The 21,390-nt window shown below is 37.0% G+C and overlaps 1 protein-coding gene across 4 annotated transcripts in view; it reads left to right on the plus strand.

Annotated features, from left to right (window-relative positions):
• ERICH6 (glutamate rich 6) overlaps positions 1–21,390 on the plus strand; it is a 419,490-nt gene that overhangs the window by 261,528 nt on the left and 136,572 nt on the right. For 3 of the 4 annotated variants that reach the window (XM_044063744.1, XM_044063745.1, XM_044063746.1), the window contains 2 exons: positions 7,006–7,091; positions 8,207–8,362. In XM_044063744.1, the coding sequence (XP_043919679.1) occupies positions 7,006–7,091; positions 8,207–8,362 (242 nt within the window). The remainder of the gene's footprint in view (positions 1–7,005; positions 7,092–8,206; positions 8,363–21,390) is intronic. The other variant, XM_044063748.1, reaches the window with a different exon arrangement.

The raw sequence follows: 21,390 nt of genomic DNA on the forward strand, positions 1-21,390 counted from the left end.
GCAATGATATGAGAAAATGAATTAGAACTTAACCAAAAATTCAACTTACTGATCCTAAAGCAATATCTAAAAGAGTCACAGACAAATTTTGTAAAACCATAAAGTCGTCAAAAAAATTCAAAGATTTGCATGTTAACCTAAAAAAATTACTGTGTATCTTAGAAAATATGATTACAGCATCCTTAAACAAAATTATAAACAATAGCTATTTGGGTCCGCACAATACTCCTAGCATTTCTATATAGTCCATAATAACTTGGTTCAACTTGTATCTATTATCTTAAATGTTTATTTAACAATAAGCCACATTCCTGATCAATATTAAAAAGCAGACATTAGTTCAGACCCTATTAATTATTTATAATTAATAAGTTTGTATGTTTACTATGCAAAATAGTGCAGAAAATGAGAATGAAATGAACAAAAGATTTAACCGTCGACTGTTTTTTGGTGTCAGATCGACTGCTGGTCAACATAGTAAGTGACTGTGAGGTGGTTGACTACTCCATTCACCAAAATATTAAGACCGCCTCCCCACCTTACTAATACCTGCTAACACTAACCCTAACCTTTCATCAAAATTTCAAGTCCTCTTGGTCGCCACCTTATTAATACCTGCGAAAATAACTCAAACGCTAAACCTGTACCTTACCTTTTGAAAACCGTTTCCATCATACTAACACTATTCAGACAAATTTCATCTGAATGTGTTGTAGGTTTTGATCATTTGATTACAAAGGAAAACTGTATGTTTCTTCTTGCGATCAGTTTTGATTTAGATGTTTTGATTTTTTATTTGTTGAATTTTGAAATGGTAGCATCAATGAGTTCAGTTTCAATGCATTCACATCTCGATAATTCAGAATATTCTCATTCTTTGACATTTACTAGTATAAAATTGTTAGAGGTAAATTGTGTCTTTTAAATTTGGTATCTTTTATGAAGTTCACATTAGCCTAGATAGATTTAGATTAACCCTTCAGTATAATTCCATATATAAATGTTATTGATAATTCCACATTATAAATAGAAGTAGACACATTACTCATGGATCAGATAGTAGTTTAATAACAGAATGCAAAAAGTCCATATGAGAAAACTCCTGTTTGGACTCTGTAAGAATAGCCATTGAGGCCACAGAGGGTTCTGTACTAGGTCTTTAATAACTGGATTATTTTGCTGAAGTCAAAGTAAAAAAAAACTTTAGATCACTAAAGTAACTGCAAATTTGATAATATAGTCAAATGTTCTATATGTATAGAGCTGCTATAGGAAGGGTTATGCAAAATATGTTCCTGGTGTAACAACTGATGTTTATCTGTAAATATCACATGATGTAGCATATTCATTTTTGGGGAAAAGGATATTTATTTTGAGTATAATGTAGATGGACGACTGTTTAGCAGAGATTTCCAGACTGGAGACTTAGGAACCCTGGATAATAAACTCATCTTTGATAAAAATGTGAACATATGAACTCAAAAATCTCATAGACTTTCCAATATTATACTCAAAGCCATATGTAGTCAAAACAGTGAAGTTATAGTTCCTCTATACAATTTATTAATTCACCCTATCATTCAAAATAATGTCAGCTTCTGTAACTTCAAAACTAAATGCATATTTCAGTTACAAAAGGTCCAAAGATTTGTTAATATAATTCTACTTATTCTGGTGTCAGGAGTACTAAACATGTGGATAACACTAGAAAAGGTGGTTTGTTACTAAATATCAAAATTAACAATATTAAAAGGAGTGACATACATTCAACAATGACTTCACTTCATTTGGAACAAACTTCCTACTAGCATTAAAGATAGCAGCTCACTAACTTGGTTTGAAAAACTTGACATCTATATGAGTAATAAGAAATTCACACATGGAAAATGGCTACCATGCATTTTGAAAGCCAGTGAAGTTGTTAGCTTGATAGACAGAACTTAGGTTTTTCCCCTAACTAAATGAGGAAATATATTTCCCCTAACTAAATGAGGAAATGTATATATGTATATATATGTGTGTGTTTTTATATATATATATATATATATATATATATATATATATATATATATATGTGTGTGTGTATGTATGTATATATATATATATATATATATATATATATATATATATATGTATGTATGTATGTATATACACATATGAGTGTGTGCTCAACTGTATTTTGTGTATTTTGTAGATAGCTAGACAGCTAGATAGATAGATAGATAGATAGATAGGCAGAGAAAAGGAATACTTGTATCCAGTAGGCAAACAAAAATTGAACACATTGGGAATCCAGTAATGGGACATTATGAAAGAAGCCGTACAGGATAGATGAGAAGAGTGCCACAGAAGTTTGTAATGGGCTCAAAGCTGAGAATGGATAGAGTAGGACTGGGATCATCAGGCAGCAATAAGTCAACAGAGAGGATGGTGAAGGAAAGCAAAAATAAAAGAAAGGGAGAGGACATGAAGATGTAGGCAGAGATTGTTAGACAAGGGAAGGGACAGATTTAAATAAAGGGAGAACGTGGAAGATACAACAATGAACTGTATGATGAAGAGAAGGAAGCCAGGGAGAAAGCTCAAATGTAAAGAATAATGGTAACTTTAATGGGGAATGGATCCAGAGCCAGCTGTGTATGAGCAAATATCATAAAGAGAACAGAAGGGATATGAAAATGTAGTGGTCATTCAGCTGCATAGGAAGGACAGCAGATGGAAAGAACAGAAGGGTGAAAAGGGTTTGTAGGAAGAGAACAGAAGATACAGGAAATGGATCAGGTGCAGCATAAGAAAGGAGGCAACCAGTACAACAGTACAGCAGTGCAGGAGCACTCAGTGGTGGGACAGGAAGGAGAAAGATAGGAGAAGGAGTATGATGGGAAAGGAAGTGAAATAAATAAGTGCCAGTTTAGAGACATGCTGACAGAGAAGTGGTTTTTGGTGGCTGTGTTATCTAGAGACTCAGTCGCCTATGGCACTAAAAGACTTGACTAGGGAGACAGGAGAAACCAGTTAACAATGAAACCAGTCCCAGTACACAGGGTTAGCAGGACATTTATCCCACCTACTATGTAAATATCATTTTAACGAAAAAGCCTGTACATGGCTCCTGATGAGTCAGTATTGACAAGTTCATAAGTTCAGTGAAAATGTATAGCGGTGAGAACATTATGGTGTAGTGGCTCTCCTATGCATGCAGACAAATCCCAGTTTAAAGACTGTCTTGAGTTGCTCTGCAGGTTTCAGTCTAGGCGTCACTGAATTGCCACTAGTTCTACCACATCTCGGTCACACGAGCAGTTTAACACTGTGGAAGCAGGAGGTAGTAGTTATTTGTTGTAAGACTAGAGAGAGTGAAAGAGCATATTTACCTGTGGGTACTAATGTCAGTGTCTCTGGAGCAACCACTATAGGCTTAACTATTTGCTGATCACTTGCTCTAAAACCTTAAAGATGCCCAGAGCCCTTAACCAGTTAATCATTCATTAACCTCCGTGACAGGAAGCACCTCATTTTACCAGTCACACAGACTGTTAGTATGTCCAGGAATGTTACTGCTTGCGCTGACCATCTTAGATCACTCTCCACTTCCTTCTATACTGATCTGATTGTTTCGTAGCTGATTTCCTTTTCTATGGACAGTAACAACAAGCTTTTTTATCCTGCATAGCTGCTTCTGTGTTGGTTGAGAATTTCTTCCCTGGCCTTAGCTGCAGTATACATTATATCCCTCTGTTCTCTTCCACCCAGACTTCTTATACATTCTTAATAAGGTTTCATTTCCCAGGACTAAACACAAAATGTTTCAAACTTTCATTTTTTTCTTTTTGAATGGTACGGTTGAAAAAGTCTGTGTTTGAGTAAAAGATATTTTACTGCCTTGCTAAATAAATTTTCTTTTCTTCCATATACCAATGAGTTCATGTTTTGTTTCTGCAACAAAATGTCAGTGGTTTTACAGAGCGTTACTTTGTAAAAAGTGTATGCTGTTTCCACAATTGATAGGCTTTGTAATGTAACTTAATAGAGTTCTAATTTAGATATGGTGACATGTTCACAGCCATTTTAACATAATATTAGGAACTCTACTTTGTTTAAAACAAGTATCAAAAGTAAAAACAAAAAATCATAACCAAATTACTCAGAGCTGAGTGTTGAGGCTATAACCTTGTGCTACACACACACACACACACACACACACACATATATATATATATATATATATATATATATATATATATAAACATCCAAACCAAGGGGTAAAAAGGTCATACAGACAAATCAATAAAACTGCAAGAAAAACCTAGCCAACTATGGTCTTCACTTTGTAATACCTCAAAGCCATGTCTGTGTTCTACATGAACTAAAGAGTGAACTGGCACCTCACCTGTGTGCCCTGTTCAGTCACAGCCTCACCTCAGGCTTAGTCCCTACCAAATGGCGCACTGCTACAGTCATCCCTCTCCACAAAGGAGGAGCAACTACAGACTCTGGGAACTATCGCCCCATTAGCCTGACAAGTCTGATATGCAAAGCTATGGAACGTATCATCATGGACCTAATGAACAAGGATATAGGGAATGTCCAAACTCTGGATCCCACACAATTTGGTTTTGTGAAGGGTAGATCATGCCTGCTCAACTTGGTCAACTTCTTTGAGTCAGTCACCAGAGCTGTGGATGAAGGAAAGGTGGTTCATACAGCCTACCTTGATCTGGCCAAGGCCTTTGATACCATTCCCCACTCAGGAATCATAGAAAAACTAGCTAGGCATCAACCCCTATATCACTAGGAGGGTTGCAAACTGGCTCACAGGTAGAACCCACAATGTGAAAGTAGCTGACTCCAAGTCAGACTGCTGACCAGTGATGAGTGGAGTCCCACAGGGTTCAGTCCTGGGTCCTCTCCTGTTTGGTATCTACTTCTCTGAAATCCAGACCAACACGAAGGGACTCTGGCTGACAAAGTTCGCAGATGATTGAAGTTGGGAGCTATTATTAACTCCCCAAGTGATGTTGACATCGTAAAGAAAGGCCTCACTGAGCCAACGACTGGTGTCAGAATCATGGCCTTAAGCTCAATGCCAAAAAATGTGTCATCACCCCCCTTTGGGAAAAACCCTTTTCCCATGAATTACTACATTGATGGTAGTCTACTGAACACAGAAGGTGTTATAAGAGATCTGGGAACACAGGTTGACAGCAACCTCTCTTTTGACTATCACATTGCCACTGTGGTCAGAAAGTCCTACTATCTGGCACATCTCATTACTAAGGGTTTTGCATCCAGGAAGAAAGAGGTCATTGTCTCACTCTACTCTTCCCTCATTAGGTCAACCATTGAGTACAATGCTCCATTTGGCATGTACCTCACTAAACACCTGCAACAAATGGCGAGGCCGCAAAAGTACCTCACAAAGAGGATCCTAGGCCTTACACATTTGTCCTATATGGACAGACTAAAAAACTCCAACTATTCTCTGTCTCCATATCTCCTACTTAGAGGTGATCTCTGCTTGACTTGCAAAGCCGTGTCTTACCCAGCTCTGTTAGAAATGCTACATCTAAAGAAATTCCCTCAACCTCATTACTACAATCAACAGAACATGCTGGAGGGACAGGTTCATAACCCAGAGACTGCCCATGCTATGGAATAGACTTCCCATACATGTCAAGCAGAGCACCTCACTGGCCCTATTCAAGAGAAATCTTGATGAGTGGATGGGAAATAAAAATTTCACCCCAGGGATCATTCCAGTGGATTTACTCGACAGAGGCACTGGGAACTAAGGTCAAGTGGCACAATGCCACTGTAATCCTATAGGCTAGGATTGTAAAGGCCCCGAGGCCATTAGCCTAGTACACACCTATGAGCCTGTGATATATGCTAATGACCCCTTGAAGACCCCTTAATGTCATGCTAGTGTTTCAACTACATGGCTTCTGAATGCCCATTATATTTTACTTTTTACTTTTTAAATATTTGTGATTACATTCAGGCCAGTAAACCCAAGTCACATTAGATGTATATATATATGCATACAGTATGTATATATATATATATATATATATATATATATATATATATATACATATATATATATATATATATAGTATATAGTATATATTCATATATATTCATACATCCCCATTCTCCAAAATAATTGAGTGACTGAGAAATGTAACCTAGTATAACCAGAACTGGCTGTAATGAATACATTTAGACATATGCACCTGTCCCAAATAAACTGTAGAATAGTAACAGCAATGTATAACTTAAATTACTGGTAAATATATACTGCACAGGATAGCGTTTAACTTCCCCTGTTGACACGAGCCTGTTTAACAGTTTTTAGTGCACTAAATGTAACTTGCATTTTGTGATTCAGTAATATACAGCTCTCCACATAATTAAAGTAAGAGAGCAATTTTATTAGTATTCATTTCTTCCAGGATGGGACGACCATCCATCCATCCATCCATCCATCCATCCATCCATCCATAACTCCCTTTCCCATCACCATATAGTTTTATAATTTAATAAGTTTCAGGGAGAAATGTTTCTATAAATAAATGAAAGCATTTTGAGACACAATAGTACAGCGCTTACCACTACTGCCCCACAGGCATTTGTTTTGCAGTTTGCTTCATGGCCAGAATGCCTGGGTGTCTCCTGCATGGAGTTTGTTTGTCCTCCCTTTGTCCTTCTGTGTCTTTCATTGCTTTTATCAGGTACTCTGATTCCCTCCCATGTGTGAAATATATGGTGTGTAAGTGGGCAATTGTGTGTTTGTGTGTGTGTTTTGTGTTTTGTGTACATGTGTGCATGTGTGTGTGTTTGTGACAGAGCAAGAGAGAAACCTGAATTGGCTCCTATCTATAATTAGTTCTTTGTCTTACTTCCATTTAGTGTTGAGCTAGACTCCCAGTTCTCAAAGACCTTGAATATGTCCTTCCAATGACATTATCAATACAGATTGTATTTTTTTTTTCTTTTGTGCAGGCTGCATCAGCACAGTTCCTTGAGAAGTTCTACAAGAATGGCAACACTTTTCTCACTAAATTTCCAGATGGTTCTGCACAAGTGTTGTATCCTTTGAACCAAAAAAATCCATTAACTAAATGTATATGAGATATTCAGCATACATACTGTAGTTAGCTCTGTGCAAATCTTTCTGGAGAAGGTTTTAGATGGAGTTACAGATGAAGTGGTTCAAAAATTGTGTTGGTCTTCTTTTCAAAAGATCATTTGCAAATGAAGTTTGCTTTTCTTTTTTAATTTTAATGTATACAACTGACTGTCTATGGTCTACAGCTTCAGGAAAAAAGTTGTAAGACAGGAAATATATTCTGTATGGTTATGAATTTTAGTTGCAAAGAGAGTTTGTGTTAGGCTGCTGCTATATAGTTGTTTACTAAGCATGCATGTTGAAATGCAGAATCTGGAAATTGATTTTTTATTTATGACATCCTGACCCTTAAAGAACAGCATGTACCTGCTGGTCAAATCCTGTTTATTGCATCTGAGTATATCACCCATATGAGCTCTCTCATGTTCTAATCCTGATGCATGTTTGTGTCACCAGGAATGCACTGCATTACTCTGTGCTTGAGATTTGCTCAGACGGCCCTGTACCACCTATCAATGAACCAGCAGGCTATATGCCGGATGTTTAATGAACTTTCTAGACGCTGCCATATTACATACTCCCCAATCAAGTGACTCCCCAACCAAGAAGTGAATGCTGGCAAAAACATACTAAAAAAGATTAGGATATTGCTTAAAATTATGACAAGCAATACATTTAGGTTTATCCCTAGCAATAGAGTAAGGATTAATCCTAAAGTCAGTGTTAAGAAATGATGCATGTCACAGCTATTGGGGTGTGGCTTTATTGGCCTGAATGTAACCATAAAAACATAAAAAGTAAAAAAGTCATAGACATTCCAAAGCCATGTAGCTGGAGCACTTGCTGTCCTTAAGGGGTCATTTGCAAATATCTCATAGGCCTCCATTACAGAAAGTTTAAGGTATCACACAGTGAAAACTCTAGCTAGGTTGGGATTGTCTTGCAGTGTTTATCAGCTATAGAATTAAATATGCAGTATTAAAGTTTGATTGCTCTTAATGACATACTGTATTCTCAACATGTCTCCGAGTCATAGCAAAGAATATAAAGCTGAGATCCTTAAATAAAATGTAGATATCCATCTGGAAATGTAGCTGTGATTGTACTTCGGACAGAACAGGGACATATTACATGCATAGTACTGGAAGACAAAGCCAGCGATGCTGCAATCCAAGCTGTGATAGATTCGAGTGGAAAAGGTACTTGTTATCATCCAAATGGAGTAGTATGGTATGTGTATCCCTTTTCCTCTCAGTTACTTCTTAAAGTAATTTAAGTGTGATTACAAAAGACATCTGTATATTTGCATATAGAAACACTGTATAATTAGTTTTTCAATTTTGTTGATGAGTATACTAGACATGTAATAGCCATTTTTAGATATATCCTAGACTAAAGTGTTACATGATACAAAGTAGAAAACATCAGATATGAAAATAAATGTCTTGCATACTGATGTCAAAGGTACAACAAAGAGACAAAAAATGACAAAGAAATAAAATTAAAACAAAAACATTGCAGCAGTGTTATCTTAAAAAAGTGTTATCTTTAACAGTTGTGGAAGTGCATCAGTGGGAAGAAAACTAGTGAAGTCCTAAAAGGGCCCAGAGGTTCATAATGTGGGACAGAAAAAGTGGTGTTAGAGGAGAGAGCTATTCTGCTCATACAAGCACAACTTCAGTCCAGCATCATTTCTCAGTGTTGATGCAATGGGCTTCCTATACTATGAATGAGACCCTTATCTGCAAGTACCACAAATATGAAAATAAAGAATGAGTTGTAAAGAATACAATGAATGTCAAAACACGTTGCAAAACCACTAGAGCATTTTTGCAGTTCCTCCCATTTGGGGGACTGTGTATCTGTGCCATTTACCCCAGCATTCTAGAAATATTATATAGGTAATACGAGTATATGTAAAAAATAATATTGGTTAAGTTTTAACTGTAGGTAACATTTCAGTAGAAGACAATGGCCTCATTCTGAAGTGGGTGAAGTCTTAGAGAGATAGTGATTATAACTCTAGCTATAGTTCTGAAGCTGTACAGTGTAAAGTTCATTTGAGTGTGGCAGCACTTGCTATTACCTAAGGCAGCAGTGACAATTACTACCAGTGGTGGGATTTAAATCAATTATTGCTAGTTCTGTTTTTGTTTTAATTTTTTGATGCCAAATCTACAGAAGTTAAAACCTACAGCCTTTGACTATCACATAAACTATGAGACTACTTCTTTTTAGGTCCTAGCCCCAGATATCAGGGCTAATGTGGCAACTTGCATCAGCATGTACTCCTATAATGCTCTACACTTGTAAGAACATGTTCTCCCACAGATGCTCACTTAGGGTTACCATCATTGGCTTGGTAGCATGAAGCACATCCCCCCAGTCTCATGTTGCATTTTTAGTTCCTGCAAGCTTCTGTTTTTTTTTGGTGGTGAGCAACAGTCAGGAACTACACCTCCCTCTCCATCTCCCTCCTAGATGACTCAGCCAGCTCTGGCTACTCACTTCCACCCAATACAGGCAACCCCAGTGCCAGGGTTGTAATTAAAATAGGTGACCTGCAACAAACAGCATGATCTCTCTCTATGGCACAGCTCTGGTGATAGAGTATAGCTTTTCTCTTACCAAAAGACTGAAGTAGGGCTGATCTGGGTACTTTCTTCAGTTAATGAAGGTACTGTCCATTGAAACCGCTTGGCCATTCCATGGGTCTAGTACATGTTATCAAAACACAGTTAAGTAAAATAGAAAAAAAAAGGAATCGTAAAAAAAACACAGTTAAGTGCAATAAAATTCAACAAATCACTCTCATCAAAGAGTTTCACAAAAAAAAAACTTCTGATCAGAGAGAATTCATGACCATGGAAAGAGGGGCATTGGGAAATTCTCTGTGGTTGATCATTTGGGTAGGTAATAGTTTTCTAAGGGGAGGTTTCATTCAATGAATAATTTGGAAGATATATTTGGTCATTCTTGGTTACATGAATTGCATTTCATTTTGGTCATCATGGTCACTTATCCTATGCATATTTGTAAAAGATGGCTGACTCGGTAGATGTACAACAGTCTTGATCATTTTATCCAGTTTCAATAGTGAGCTTAGAGGAGTCAGTGACAGACATTTGCAAGGCTTTTACTTAAGTTATGCAACACACCGGAAGAAGACCTTCTGTTTTCTTAAAGGCTTATAGATGGACTTGGGATATGGGTAAGGAGAGGCAATAGCCCCAGTACTATGCAAAAAAATACAGAGGTGTGGGTAAACATCTGCCACTTCATACTTGTGTTATTTAGCAGTCCATACAACCCCATGGGAGCATTTCCCTTGGAAATCTAAATGACTAATTATGCTGTCACAGCACAGTATCCTCTAAAGAAAGTGTGTAGTAGAAAGTAAATTTGTTGGCCTGCCTGGAAATATAGATTCACATGTTTTTTTATAACCTTGAAATTATCAGAAGAAATCCAGCTAACTAAGGTTCTGTACACATTAGGCAGAGAGGTCCCGGCCATATGCAGTTCCTTTGCATTTACAAAGGCAAGATAGTTATATAACAGTCAGTAGTTAGTAAACTGAAAAAAGCATTTTGTGCTAAAAAGAAACATAATACATGAGAGAACGTTTCCACAGATGTGTATAAGCAAAGATTTGAGATGGTTATATGAACTGGCAGAAATCTAAACATAGATAGATAGATAGATAGATAGATAGATAGATAGATAGATAGATAGATAGATGTCACTAAATAAGCAACAGAAATGTGTTTGGGCTGGCTGAAGAGAAAGAGTCACAAAAAGTAATGCTTGACATTAACCTAAGGTTAGAAGTGACAATACAAATAACCGGAGAGGCTAAGTAGGTATAAAGGCAAACTGTTAACTTAACTGTGGCAAACAATGTGAAGTAAAATGCAAAGTTAATAGCAGGTTCCATAAAAAGTATAATGCTGCTTAGACTTAGTGACTTGGTGAATGTTCAGGAAGCAGAATGAGTGTACTCCTAAGAAATACATGAGGTGTGAGCGTTACCATAATGAGTCGGAGTAATGACGTGCTTATGGCAGAAAGTGTGACAGATATTAACAAACTGTGCCGTTTTTGTTATCATTTGCAAAACAAAGCAGTTAAAGAAATGCTAATGATACTAAAAATAATGTACTGAAGGCATTTTTCTTAGATTCAATAACTGCTATAGAGAATGTAGTAACTGAACAGAAAGCGAAAATTCCAATTTGTGGAACAGCTGTGAATTTTAAAATTTGTTAAGTAGACAATGTTATTATGATATCATGTGCTACAAGTAGAAGTTTCCTGAAGCATCCAGAACTGCATGAGGTAGAGACTGAAATATGTAGCCCTGCAGATAAGCTGAAGTGTACTAGCAAATGTGTACCCATGCCTGAGTGGAAAGTACACAAGTCTGATTTTTGGGTTTATGTGCAGGATTGCATAAGTAGTCTGATTGGCAGAGCTGTGCAATGTAAAATGGCCTTAATAGCAAGAATAAATTAATCAATGTAAGCAGGTTTGGTGGAGCTGTTCTGCTTGAGTGTGAACCAGCAAAGTTCAGACCAAATCAAATGCAATTCTACAAGCCTTAACCACAATGGGAAGGGTGCAATTTCCATTGCTGTCCAAAGTAGAAGAAGAAGAACTGAGATGAATGCAAATCCCTGACATTATAGAAGGTGTTACTGGACTAACTGAATGGTATGATCACATAGTCCCAGTAGTCAAAAAGACCGGTTGACTAAGAATTTGTGATGACTTAAAAAGACTCGATGTGGATGTACATAAAAGGTTTATACTACCTACCTTAAAAAACATACAACCCAAGACTGCAAAAGTACTCACTACACTGGATATTTCCAGTAGTTTCTATCAAATTCTATTAGACCAAACAAAAAGCCAAAAGCTGACAACATTTATTACTCCTATGAGAAAATCCTGTTTCAAAAGACTGCCTTTTGGTATAACTTTAGCATTTGAGATTTCCCGGCATAAAATTACTTAATTTATTTAAGGGTTTGGATAGTGTTGGTGTTGTTGTGAATAACATCAGAGATATAGCCATTTTTTTCCCAAATTATACTTTTAAGGGACTGCAGTTTACCCCCCCCCCATACACACACACACACACACACACACACACACACACACACACACACACACATCAACAGTGACTATCTTTCTGCAGTCAGAGGGTGATCCTTGGTGAAATGGAACCCTAGGCAAAGTTTTCCATGGTGCTTCCTCCTCCTCCTCTCCTCCAGTGCCCTTCCTGTTTTGCGGTCTTCCCATACCATCCTGATTATTTATTTTCTTTTTTATTTTTTTTTTGCTTTCTGAAACTGTGTTATCCCTCTGCTTTTTATTTACATCTTTTGAAGATACCCAAAGAGGCCAAAGTTGTACTATAACAACTTTGTACAAAATAATATGATTAAGCAAAGGATTTGGGGTCCCAAGACATAGGGGTTCTAGTTGCTCTGAGGTGCACTTTAGTGCTTTTTTTTTACAACTTTTTGATCTAGTGAGGGCCTCAGCAAAAATCATGACAAAGAAAGAAATTCAGTCGTACTTATTTATTTCAGAGAAGAAGAAAGTCTCCAATGCTTAATGTTCAAAACTGACAAAAAAGGAGATCCCAATAAGTACAAAAAACAAATATTTGGGAGGACACAAAACATATCTGAGAATACTGCCTCCCTACTCCAAAAGAAATTAAGGTATGTATCTGTCTGGTGTTGGGAAGGATGAAGGAACAAAAAGCCACATCATAGATTTCAAGTTACTATTCATCATAAATACACACAGCATTCATACTCACCTCCCACCCATGTAAACAGCTACCTTCTGTGTGTACCCCTCTAATGTTAGACTGGGATAAACATGAATGAGCAAACAGAACACTTAATTTCAACTTATTCCTGACAGATACACATACACAGCATGTCCCTTTACCCCTACACGTGTTTGTGTGTGGTATGTGAAAAATCAGTGCATTTTGTGAGCGTGAAAAAATATCACAGAGTATCTGTGGATATACACTGTATTGACAGGCACATACATAACTCATCTGGGAATCAGTAAACAAGTCATCATCTTTCTAAAACAAGGCATGAAATGTATCATATGTCATCAAGACCTTCAGAAGTTCTGGAGGCCTAGCAGCATAGATTTCAAGTTACTATTCATCATAAATACACACAGCATTCCTACTCACCTCCCACCCATGTAAACAGCTACCTTCTGTGTGTACCCCTCTAATGTTAGACTGGGACAAACATGAATGAGCAAACAGAACACTAATATATTTCAACTTATTCCTGACAGATACACATATACAGCATGTCCCTTTACCCCTACACTCAAAAGATAGTCATCTATACACGTCTAATGTTTGATTCTGGGGAAGGGGGAAAAATATAATGATGGCAGCTATGTGTAACTTATCACACCTTGTTCCAAGATGGTGCACTTCCACAGACAGGCTATAGTGGCCTTCTGTGCATACCTCTGAGGTTAGATTGTGAGTAAATTTAAAGGAATAGTGACCACATTGTCCTCTAGTCCCCACACAAGCTATAGCAATCTTGCGTGCACACTGCTGAGGTTTAATTGTGAGGAAAGTTAAAGAATAAATGCCAGCAGTGTCCCCAGTCCACCGCATAAGCTATAGCAAACTTCTGTGCTTAACTCTGTGCAAGACTACATTTACAATAGTAGCAGTAGTCTAGGACAAAAGCCTCTACTAAGCCTGTGTCAAGATCCACTTATTCAGCCTGGGGTGTGGGGGCTGCTAGGCCTCCAGAACCTCTGAAGGTCTAGATAACATATGATACATTTCATGCCTTGTTTTAGAAAGATGATGACTTGTTTACTGATTCCCAGATGAGTTATGTATGTGCCTGTCAATACAGTGTGTATCCACAGATACTCTGTGATATTTTTTCACACTCTCACAAAATGCACTGATTTTTCACATACCACACACAAACACGCACACACACACACACGCGCGCGCACGCACTCGCACACTCTGATGCTGCTCCTGACAAATAATGTCGATCAAAAGACAGAACACTATACACATATACACTATATCTGTGTGCAAATTGGAGGAACGCTGGTTTACCTATGACGTGTCTTTGGGGTGTTGGAAAAAACAGACCACCTGAATAAATTCATACAGAGAAAAGGAGAACATGCATACTGTATACAGCAGTAGCAATGGTGAAGTACTAACTCAGACACCCAAGTACTGTGAAATGGCTCCATACTATACCATAGTACCAGGATCGGTTGTTTTCCGCACATCATGCCCAGATCACCACAGACAGCCATAAATTGTGTACAATGCTAATGTCTGACTATGAAGAAAAGTGAAATAAATTATATCCAACTTGTTATTCTCAAATACACTGCAGCACCTCACACACAAGCAAGCATACATGTAAGCATTAGCAACAGTAGTGATAGGTTTACACTGTTTGTTTGTGTCTTTCGGCTTTTCCCGGTTAGGGGTCGCCACAGTGGAACTCCGGTCCGCTAATGATTGGTAGTTGATTTTTACATGCTGAGTTACTAGTCCTGATGCGCAAACTTCAACAAAGGTACGTCCATTCGCGCATGTCTTTACATAGAAGACGCTCTAGCTGAGAATCGAACCGGACAGTGTCTTACTGTGAGGCGACAACGCTACCGCAGCACCACCACCGTGGGTAGTAATAGGTTTACACTAATGTCAGTAAATACAGTACAATGTGTGACACTGATCCTGCACACCAGATCAGTAACTTTTTAATAATGATCAATAAACAGCAGGGATAAGTCACTTTTATTGATAGATAGCCTCCATGCCCATCATTTACAGCCATTTTTTTTATTTTCTGTTTGTTTACCAGGTAAGCCCACTGGATAAAGTGACCATTTTCAGGGGCACCCAGGAGCACTGCCTGGTTAAGTGACTTGCTCAATATCACACCATTGGAAAATGGAGATGGAAGGAACCACACTCTGTAACCATGACTACAGCATGTAGTTTGTTTACAGCTTAGAGCCTAAATCCTCTGTGCTAACTTTTTGACTATATACATGTCAGCTGTCCAACAGGGATAAGATAATCATAGTAAAGGTAACCCAAGTTTCTTCTTACAAATAAATAGTAGTCCTCTAAAGCCAGAATAATGATTGTTTAATCTGAGAAAGCAATAGCATGCCCAATCATTTGCAACCATGTGTACCCTGCATACAAGTCCCACAAGACCAAATTAATCACTCTTTAAACTGAGCAAATAACAAAAGGGTCAGTTACTAGCTTCAGCCACAAACAGCAACCTCCATATTCATCAGTTATAGCTACTTTGTTGATTGTGTACACCTCAGACATCATGGGCAGAGTAGTGGATCATATCTCTATAAAATACTATTTGGCTGGACTCCTGTCCTCAAAGATAAAGCAGTTACTGCATATGGAATTTTAATAAAAAGGAAATCATTTTTATGTGATTTGTTATACCTCAGTATGTACAATGAATGAAAAGTTCACTGTTGTATTGACTCACATGCTCATTTTAGGTCTGAAATCACAGTAACATTATATATTTATGTTTTTGAAAGTTTCAGTTTATTTTCCTGTGAACAGAACTGAAAGCTACTTATTTGTTTTTAACAGACTGTTTTTAAATGTTGCTCTCTGTCAATTTACATAGACCATTCTGGCCTAAATTCCACACTAACTTCAATTGGCAATATCTCTACTGCTAACAATATTGTTATGAAATCTTCAGGGCAATTCATCCTAATAATCCCACTTTCATTAAGTTTTCTTCAGCCTAATGGCTTTTGGGCAAACTAGACAACATAATCAAATGTCCAGGGTCAAATTTAGTAAACACCAATTAATTAAATGTTAACGACTCTGAATGAACAAGCTAATTATGGCAGAAATAATAATTCAGTTAGATTGTTTAATCCCCATAAATCAAGCAATAAGGCTAGACTAAACTCATAGAAAGACAGAAATGCAATGAATTTGGATAATGTGATATTATGGATTCATAGGTTTGGACTAGGCCAGTTGCCTTTATGGGTCATTTCAAGCCTAGCTAAATTTCCTTTTTGGTGCTTGGAATTAGTGTTTATATTAACCTTACCCATTCACAGACCATATTTATATATTATTTCTAGTGGTAGTAAGTAGGGTCACTTCATAGATATTTAGAAAGTCCTCAGTCATGGATTAAATCAGTTGTCCATTAGTAGTACAAGGGGGAACCCTGGGGTAAATTTCCTGTTACCCATCTATAAGTCCAAGTTGTGCTTGAAGTTGGTTAGAGATGAGCTTGATTTTACATGGATGTGAAGTCTGTTCCAGAGCAATTTATCCTCTGAGAGATGTACCTGTCCCTCCAAACCACTCTCTTGATGCTGCAGAACAGGTTCATATCCCTGGAAGGAGTGATTCGGATGCCATTTGTTTTTTTAATTTTTAGTAAGTCCATCAGTATTGGTTCAGAGGATTATTTATATGCCAAACACAGATCACCTCTTAGCAGTCTGTAAGAGGTTAAAGTGGTCTATATATATATATATATATCAAATTGTTTAAGCCTAATCACTTTTTTTGTAAGTTACCTCTGTGGGCATTCTAGCTGCTGTAAGTGTCTGGACAGATACATGCCAAAGGGGGAATTATACTCAATGACTGGCCATATGAGGGCTGAGTAAAGAGGAAAATAACATCCTTAGACCTAGAAGCAATCCCTTTGCTAATGAGCTGCACAATATAGAAGGATTTCCTCATCATACTGGACACATGATGGTCCAAAGTTAAATACTGTCCACATAAGTTCCCAGATCCTGAACAAATGGATTGATTTGTAGGGGAATATTATCAATGTGGTAGTTCTCCAGGGCATTCAACTTTCCAAAGGATATGATAATGCATTATTTGGCATTCAGCTTTAGGTGTGCTTGAAGTGGTGTAAGTTTCCACATCTATCGTCGGGTAGATAAAATGGTATTGGGTTTAGGCATTGTGACTTTCTTGGGTTATAGAGGGAGTTCTAAAGATAGTTGATATATGGCAAGGGACTTTACTGATGGTGATTTGGACATGAAGAAGCTGATTACCCAGCTTTGATGTAAGTCTGTCTTGAATGAAGATTGAGACCTCCTCCACCTTTTTCCCTCCTGCACACTGACTGGTCTAAAGTGTGAAAACCATTTGAGTTCTGCACAGCCAAAATACTTTCCACCATTTTAAACCATGTCTTAGACAGCACACAGATGTCTGCATTCTCCAGGGTGAAGAGAGCTTGTAGGGAGTGCAGCTTCTTGTTTAGGATCCCAGCATTAATTAGTAACACCTTTCATATATTCTTTTGTTTGTTTTGTTATGTAGGTAGGTTTATCTGTTTGGCATTGCTTAAAAAGGGTGCTATAGTGGTAAAGAATATTGTTGCCAATATTCAAAACCTTAGAGGGGATAGATGCAGGCCATCCTTGGCAAACCAGCATTATCTGTTGATCATGTCCTCACAGGCTGACAGATGTTGGACCCTTAGAATGACACCAACAACTAAGCCAATTATTAAAGTCAATTATTTTTTGCATATATTGTGGCATCATATATTGTGGCATCATCTTGAAGAAGGTATAATGAAGTTTAATGCTAGGCTCATACCCACCTGAAACACATACTCCGAGAGCTCCATTACGTCTCTTTTCATGTAGTCCAAGGAAGTACACCTCAAGTCACTGACAGCCACATATGTTATGACAGACTCATACCTCTACCTGTTGTTCAAAGACTTGAGTGCAGGTGTGAGATAGAATCATGGCACCAGACAAGCAACTACCCCTCACTCTTTCCTTGCTCAGCCTGGTAAGAGGTGCATCTGCATCTCTGACATTGGAGTCACCAATAACTAGAATGTTTGGTTAGGTAAATGCCTGCTTTATGGGCTCAGCATCCATGACTTTGCTACTCCTTGCTCATGTGTGGTTGTAGCATTTGTTAGTCTAGAGTGTTGCTGAGGGTGCTATTAACTTTGTTCTGTCTTGGAGGGCATTGTGGCTGTGACAATGTTAATCTTTAGAATCTCACCATATGAAGAGTTATAAGTATTATGTTGGATGTAGTGAGGTGCGGTGTGTACTTTACTGCTGATGACCCTGATGTATGAGTTGTCAATGTGTAAGATTGTTGCCTCCAGTGATATTATATACATGCATCTTTCACACATTGCATTGTGTTGTTTGAATAGTAGGTGATTTCCAATCAGCATAAGACAATTCATAAACAATACATTGTCTAAAGATACCTATTTCAATCAGGCTAGTTGCGGAAAGTGTTGGACAATGCTTGTTCATGGTTTTGACAGGAACAACTCAGAGACTGGGATGACTGTAATCACATGGAGTTGAGCTTGTTTTAGGATGCAGGGGATTCTATAAGTAAATTTGCTACTAAGGTGTAGGTGGTGCCAAGTTTCTTGGGTTGGGGGTACAGATACCCTATTCTGATTTAGCTACAGCACTAAGTATTTTAACTTGTGTCCAGCAAAGAGTTTGAGATGTTAGCACTTCATTGTTTTCTTTCTTTTGCTGTTCAAACATCAGTCATTGAAGAAAATGCTTTCTGTAAGGTCAGCCTACTCAGAGTAAAAGAAAAATGTATGTTTGTTTGCTTCAGAGTACTATTTTTAATGAAATTATATTTTATCTGTTAGATTTGTTGAATAGATTTGGTGAATAATCTATTGCATTGCCTTTTCACAAAAGTGTACTTTAGTTGACTTTACTGTGTCAACTATAGCTTTTTAATTGAGTTTTTTAGTTCAGTTACTGTTGTATAGCCAAGAAGTTAGTATATATGTAAGTAGGTCAGTATAGACAGGTAAACATCCCCCACATGAATATATGTTTTTTTTTAATAATTGTTTTTCTGGCTAAATTTAAACCATATTGGATCTGTGCTTCAGATCTCGGCCTACAGCTCCAGAATCTGGGATTTCAATCCTGATCACTGGTTACCATCTGTGCTGAGTCTTCATTTCTCCCCATGTTTATGTGGACTTTCCCCAGGTACCCTGGTTTTATTGTACTTCTGAAAAACAAGAAGGTAAATTGGCTATTTTAAGCTGTCCATATATATCCATATGTATATTGTATTTACCCATACATTGTAATGGGTGAAAAGCATAAACAGTTCACTTCCAAGTAAATAGGGTCATAGGTATATGCTAGGTTAATGACCCCTGGGGCCTTTATAAGCCTAGCTAAGCATCCCAAATGCATCCCACATAAAGAAAAATACATAAATAAAGAAAAATACTTAAAAAAAAGTTTTGCAGTGTATTCATGCTTAAGTTGTTTATTGTTTTGTTTTTTTTTTGTACGTGATGCTTGTGCCCAGTAAATGGAAGTGTTCACAGAGTTCAGTTGATCTGTTCCACATATTGTTAACACTTTGTATTACACTGTATGGAGTACATAGTGTATAACAAACAATGGGTGTGGTAATGGAAGTGAGGGACTGATAATATGTTTAAGATGTGTATGACTGGATTTATGATTTGTTTTTGAGAGTAGATGTGCATGCTTTGAAACAGATTTCTCGTTTTTTTCATTAGAACATACGTTCTGTCTGCTTTGTTGCTTTTGATGAATGTTTTTTTTAGTTTGGGGCCAGGCATTTATGTAATTACAGTGGATTTTGCATTGATGTTGTTCAAGTGTTTTTATATTGTTTTGATGATGTGTATTTATAATTAAAAGTGATTTAATTGTTTGTGGTTTTCAATTTTTAAAGATGTAGTGTATATCAAATGTGTCAGTGGTTAGTCGCAGATGCATTTTTTCATACTTTTCCCTTTTCTCTGAGTCTGTGTGAGCTTATAGGTACCACATTTGGAAATTAGGGTGAGAGAGAGACCCTCCACATTTAAAAACACAGGACTGGAGTTCTCCTGAAAAAAATTAAAATACTTAGATTTTTGTGCAATATCGTGTTGTGCAACACTTTGCTTATATGATATTTTGCATATTCCATTTTAAGTTAGGATATTTTGAGCCCTGACATAGCAGGACTTCGTATTGCATTAAGAACCCTTTTGTTCTATATTTGAATATATACATACACACACATATATATATATATATATATATATATATATATATATATATATATATATATATTCATTTTTAAAATGGTCATGAAAATTTTAAGTTAGTAATATTTGTCTTGGTTTTTGATTTTTATTTATTTTTGCTTTTTACGTTTGTTTATTTATTTAGCCCCCACCCCTTGGTAATCTCACCTTTTACTTATCTTTCAATTTTGAAGTATTACATATGTGAAGATAGGTGAAGGCTGCCAGACTAGCCGGATAGAATTTTGTAGATAATTCTAGTCATTTGTAAATATTAATGTAAGCCACAGGCTTGTTCTCTTAAATGGGAAAAGACTGCATTGGATATTGAACTGCAAAAATGTAACAACAGTGCACTCTGCTGTGAGAAAGCCAAGTCAAGCATTTTATGACTGTCTTTGATGTCAAAATTTAGAGCCAATATGTCTGGATGAAGGAATTCTGCCTATTGTTTTGAGGCCAGAGTTAATGGATAGAATTTGCATGTATAATTTATTTTATTGTTCTGGCTTCCTGACCAGATGCAAGATTAAGGGTTATTCACCGCTGATAATCTGTTAGCCTGGGAACCAGAAAGAAATTATGTAATCTGAAATGAATCAGTGATACTGTGTTATCAATTTAAGGACAGAAAGAATGAGAGTATTAGAGCATCTGTCTTGAGAACATCCAACTCACCAGATCTCTGCCTGTATCTATATGTAAGTAGGATTTTAGAACTGTGCTTTCTCTTAGATATAGCTAGGAAATAGGAACATTAGACTAGTTTGTTTTTCTGTGATGTCAGAACTTTTCTATGGTATTATTTTAAGTATTTCTCTGTGATCTCTGAACTCTTGACTAGCACTGTGTAATAAGAAATATTGTCGTGTGTTTTTATTATTTATTATTAAATATGTTTAAACCTTTCAACTGTGGCTGTTTTGTGAAGAGATAATTTAAGCTCTAAGAGTACATTGCATGTATATAGTGATACTGTACCATGTCACTCCAAATAAGCTTTGCTGTTCAGTCACACTTACCATTTGGATAATAATATTGCACAGTAATAACTGGACACCCTTTAATAAGGGCCTTTGATTAGCTGATAAACAT

This window comes from Protopterus annectens, chromosome 2.part2 (genome assembly GCF_019279795.1).
Source record: "Protopterus annectens isolate FY-2018-M chromosome 2.part2, PAN1.0, whole genome shotgun sequence".
Classification (NCBI taxonomy): Eukaryota; Metazoa; Chordata; order Ceratodontiformes; family Protopteridae; genus Protopterus; species Protopterus annectens.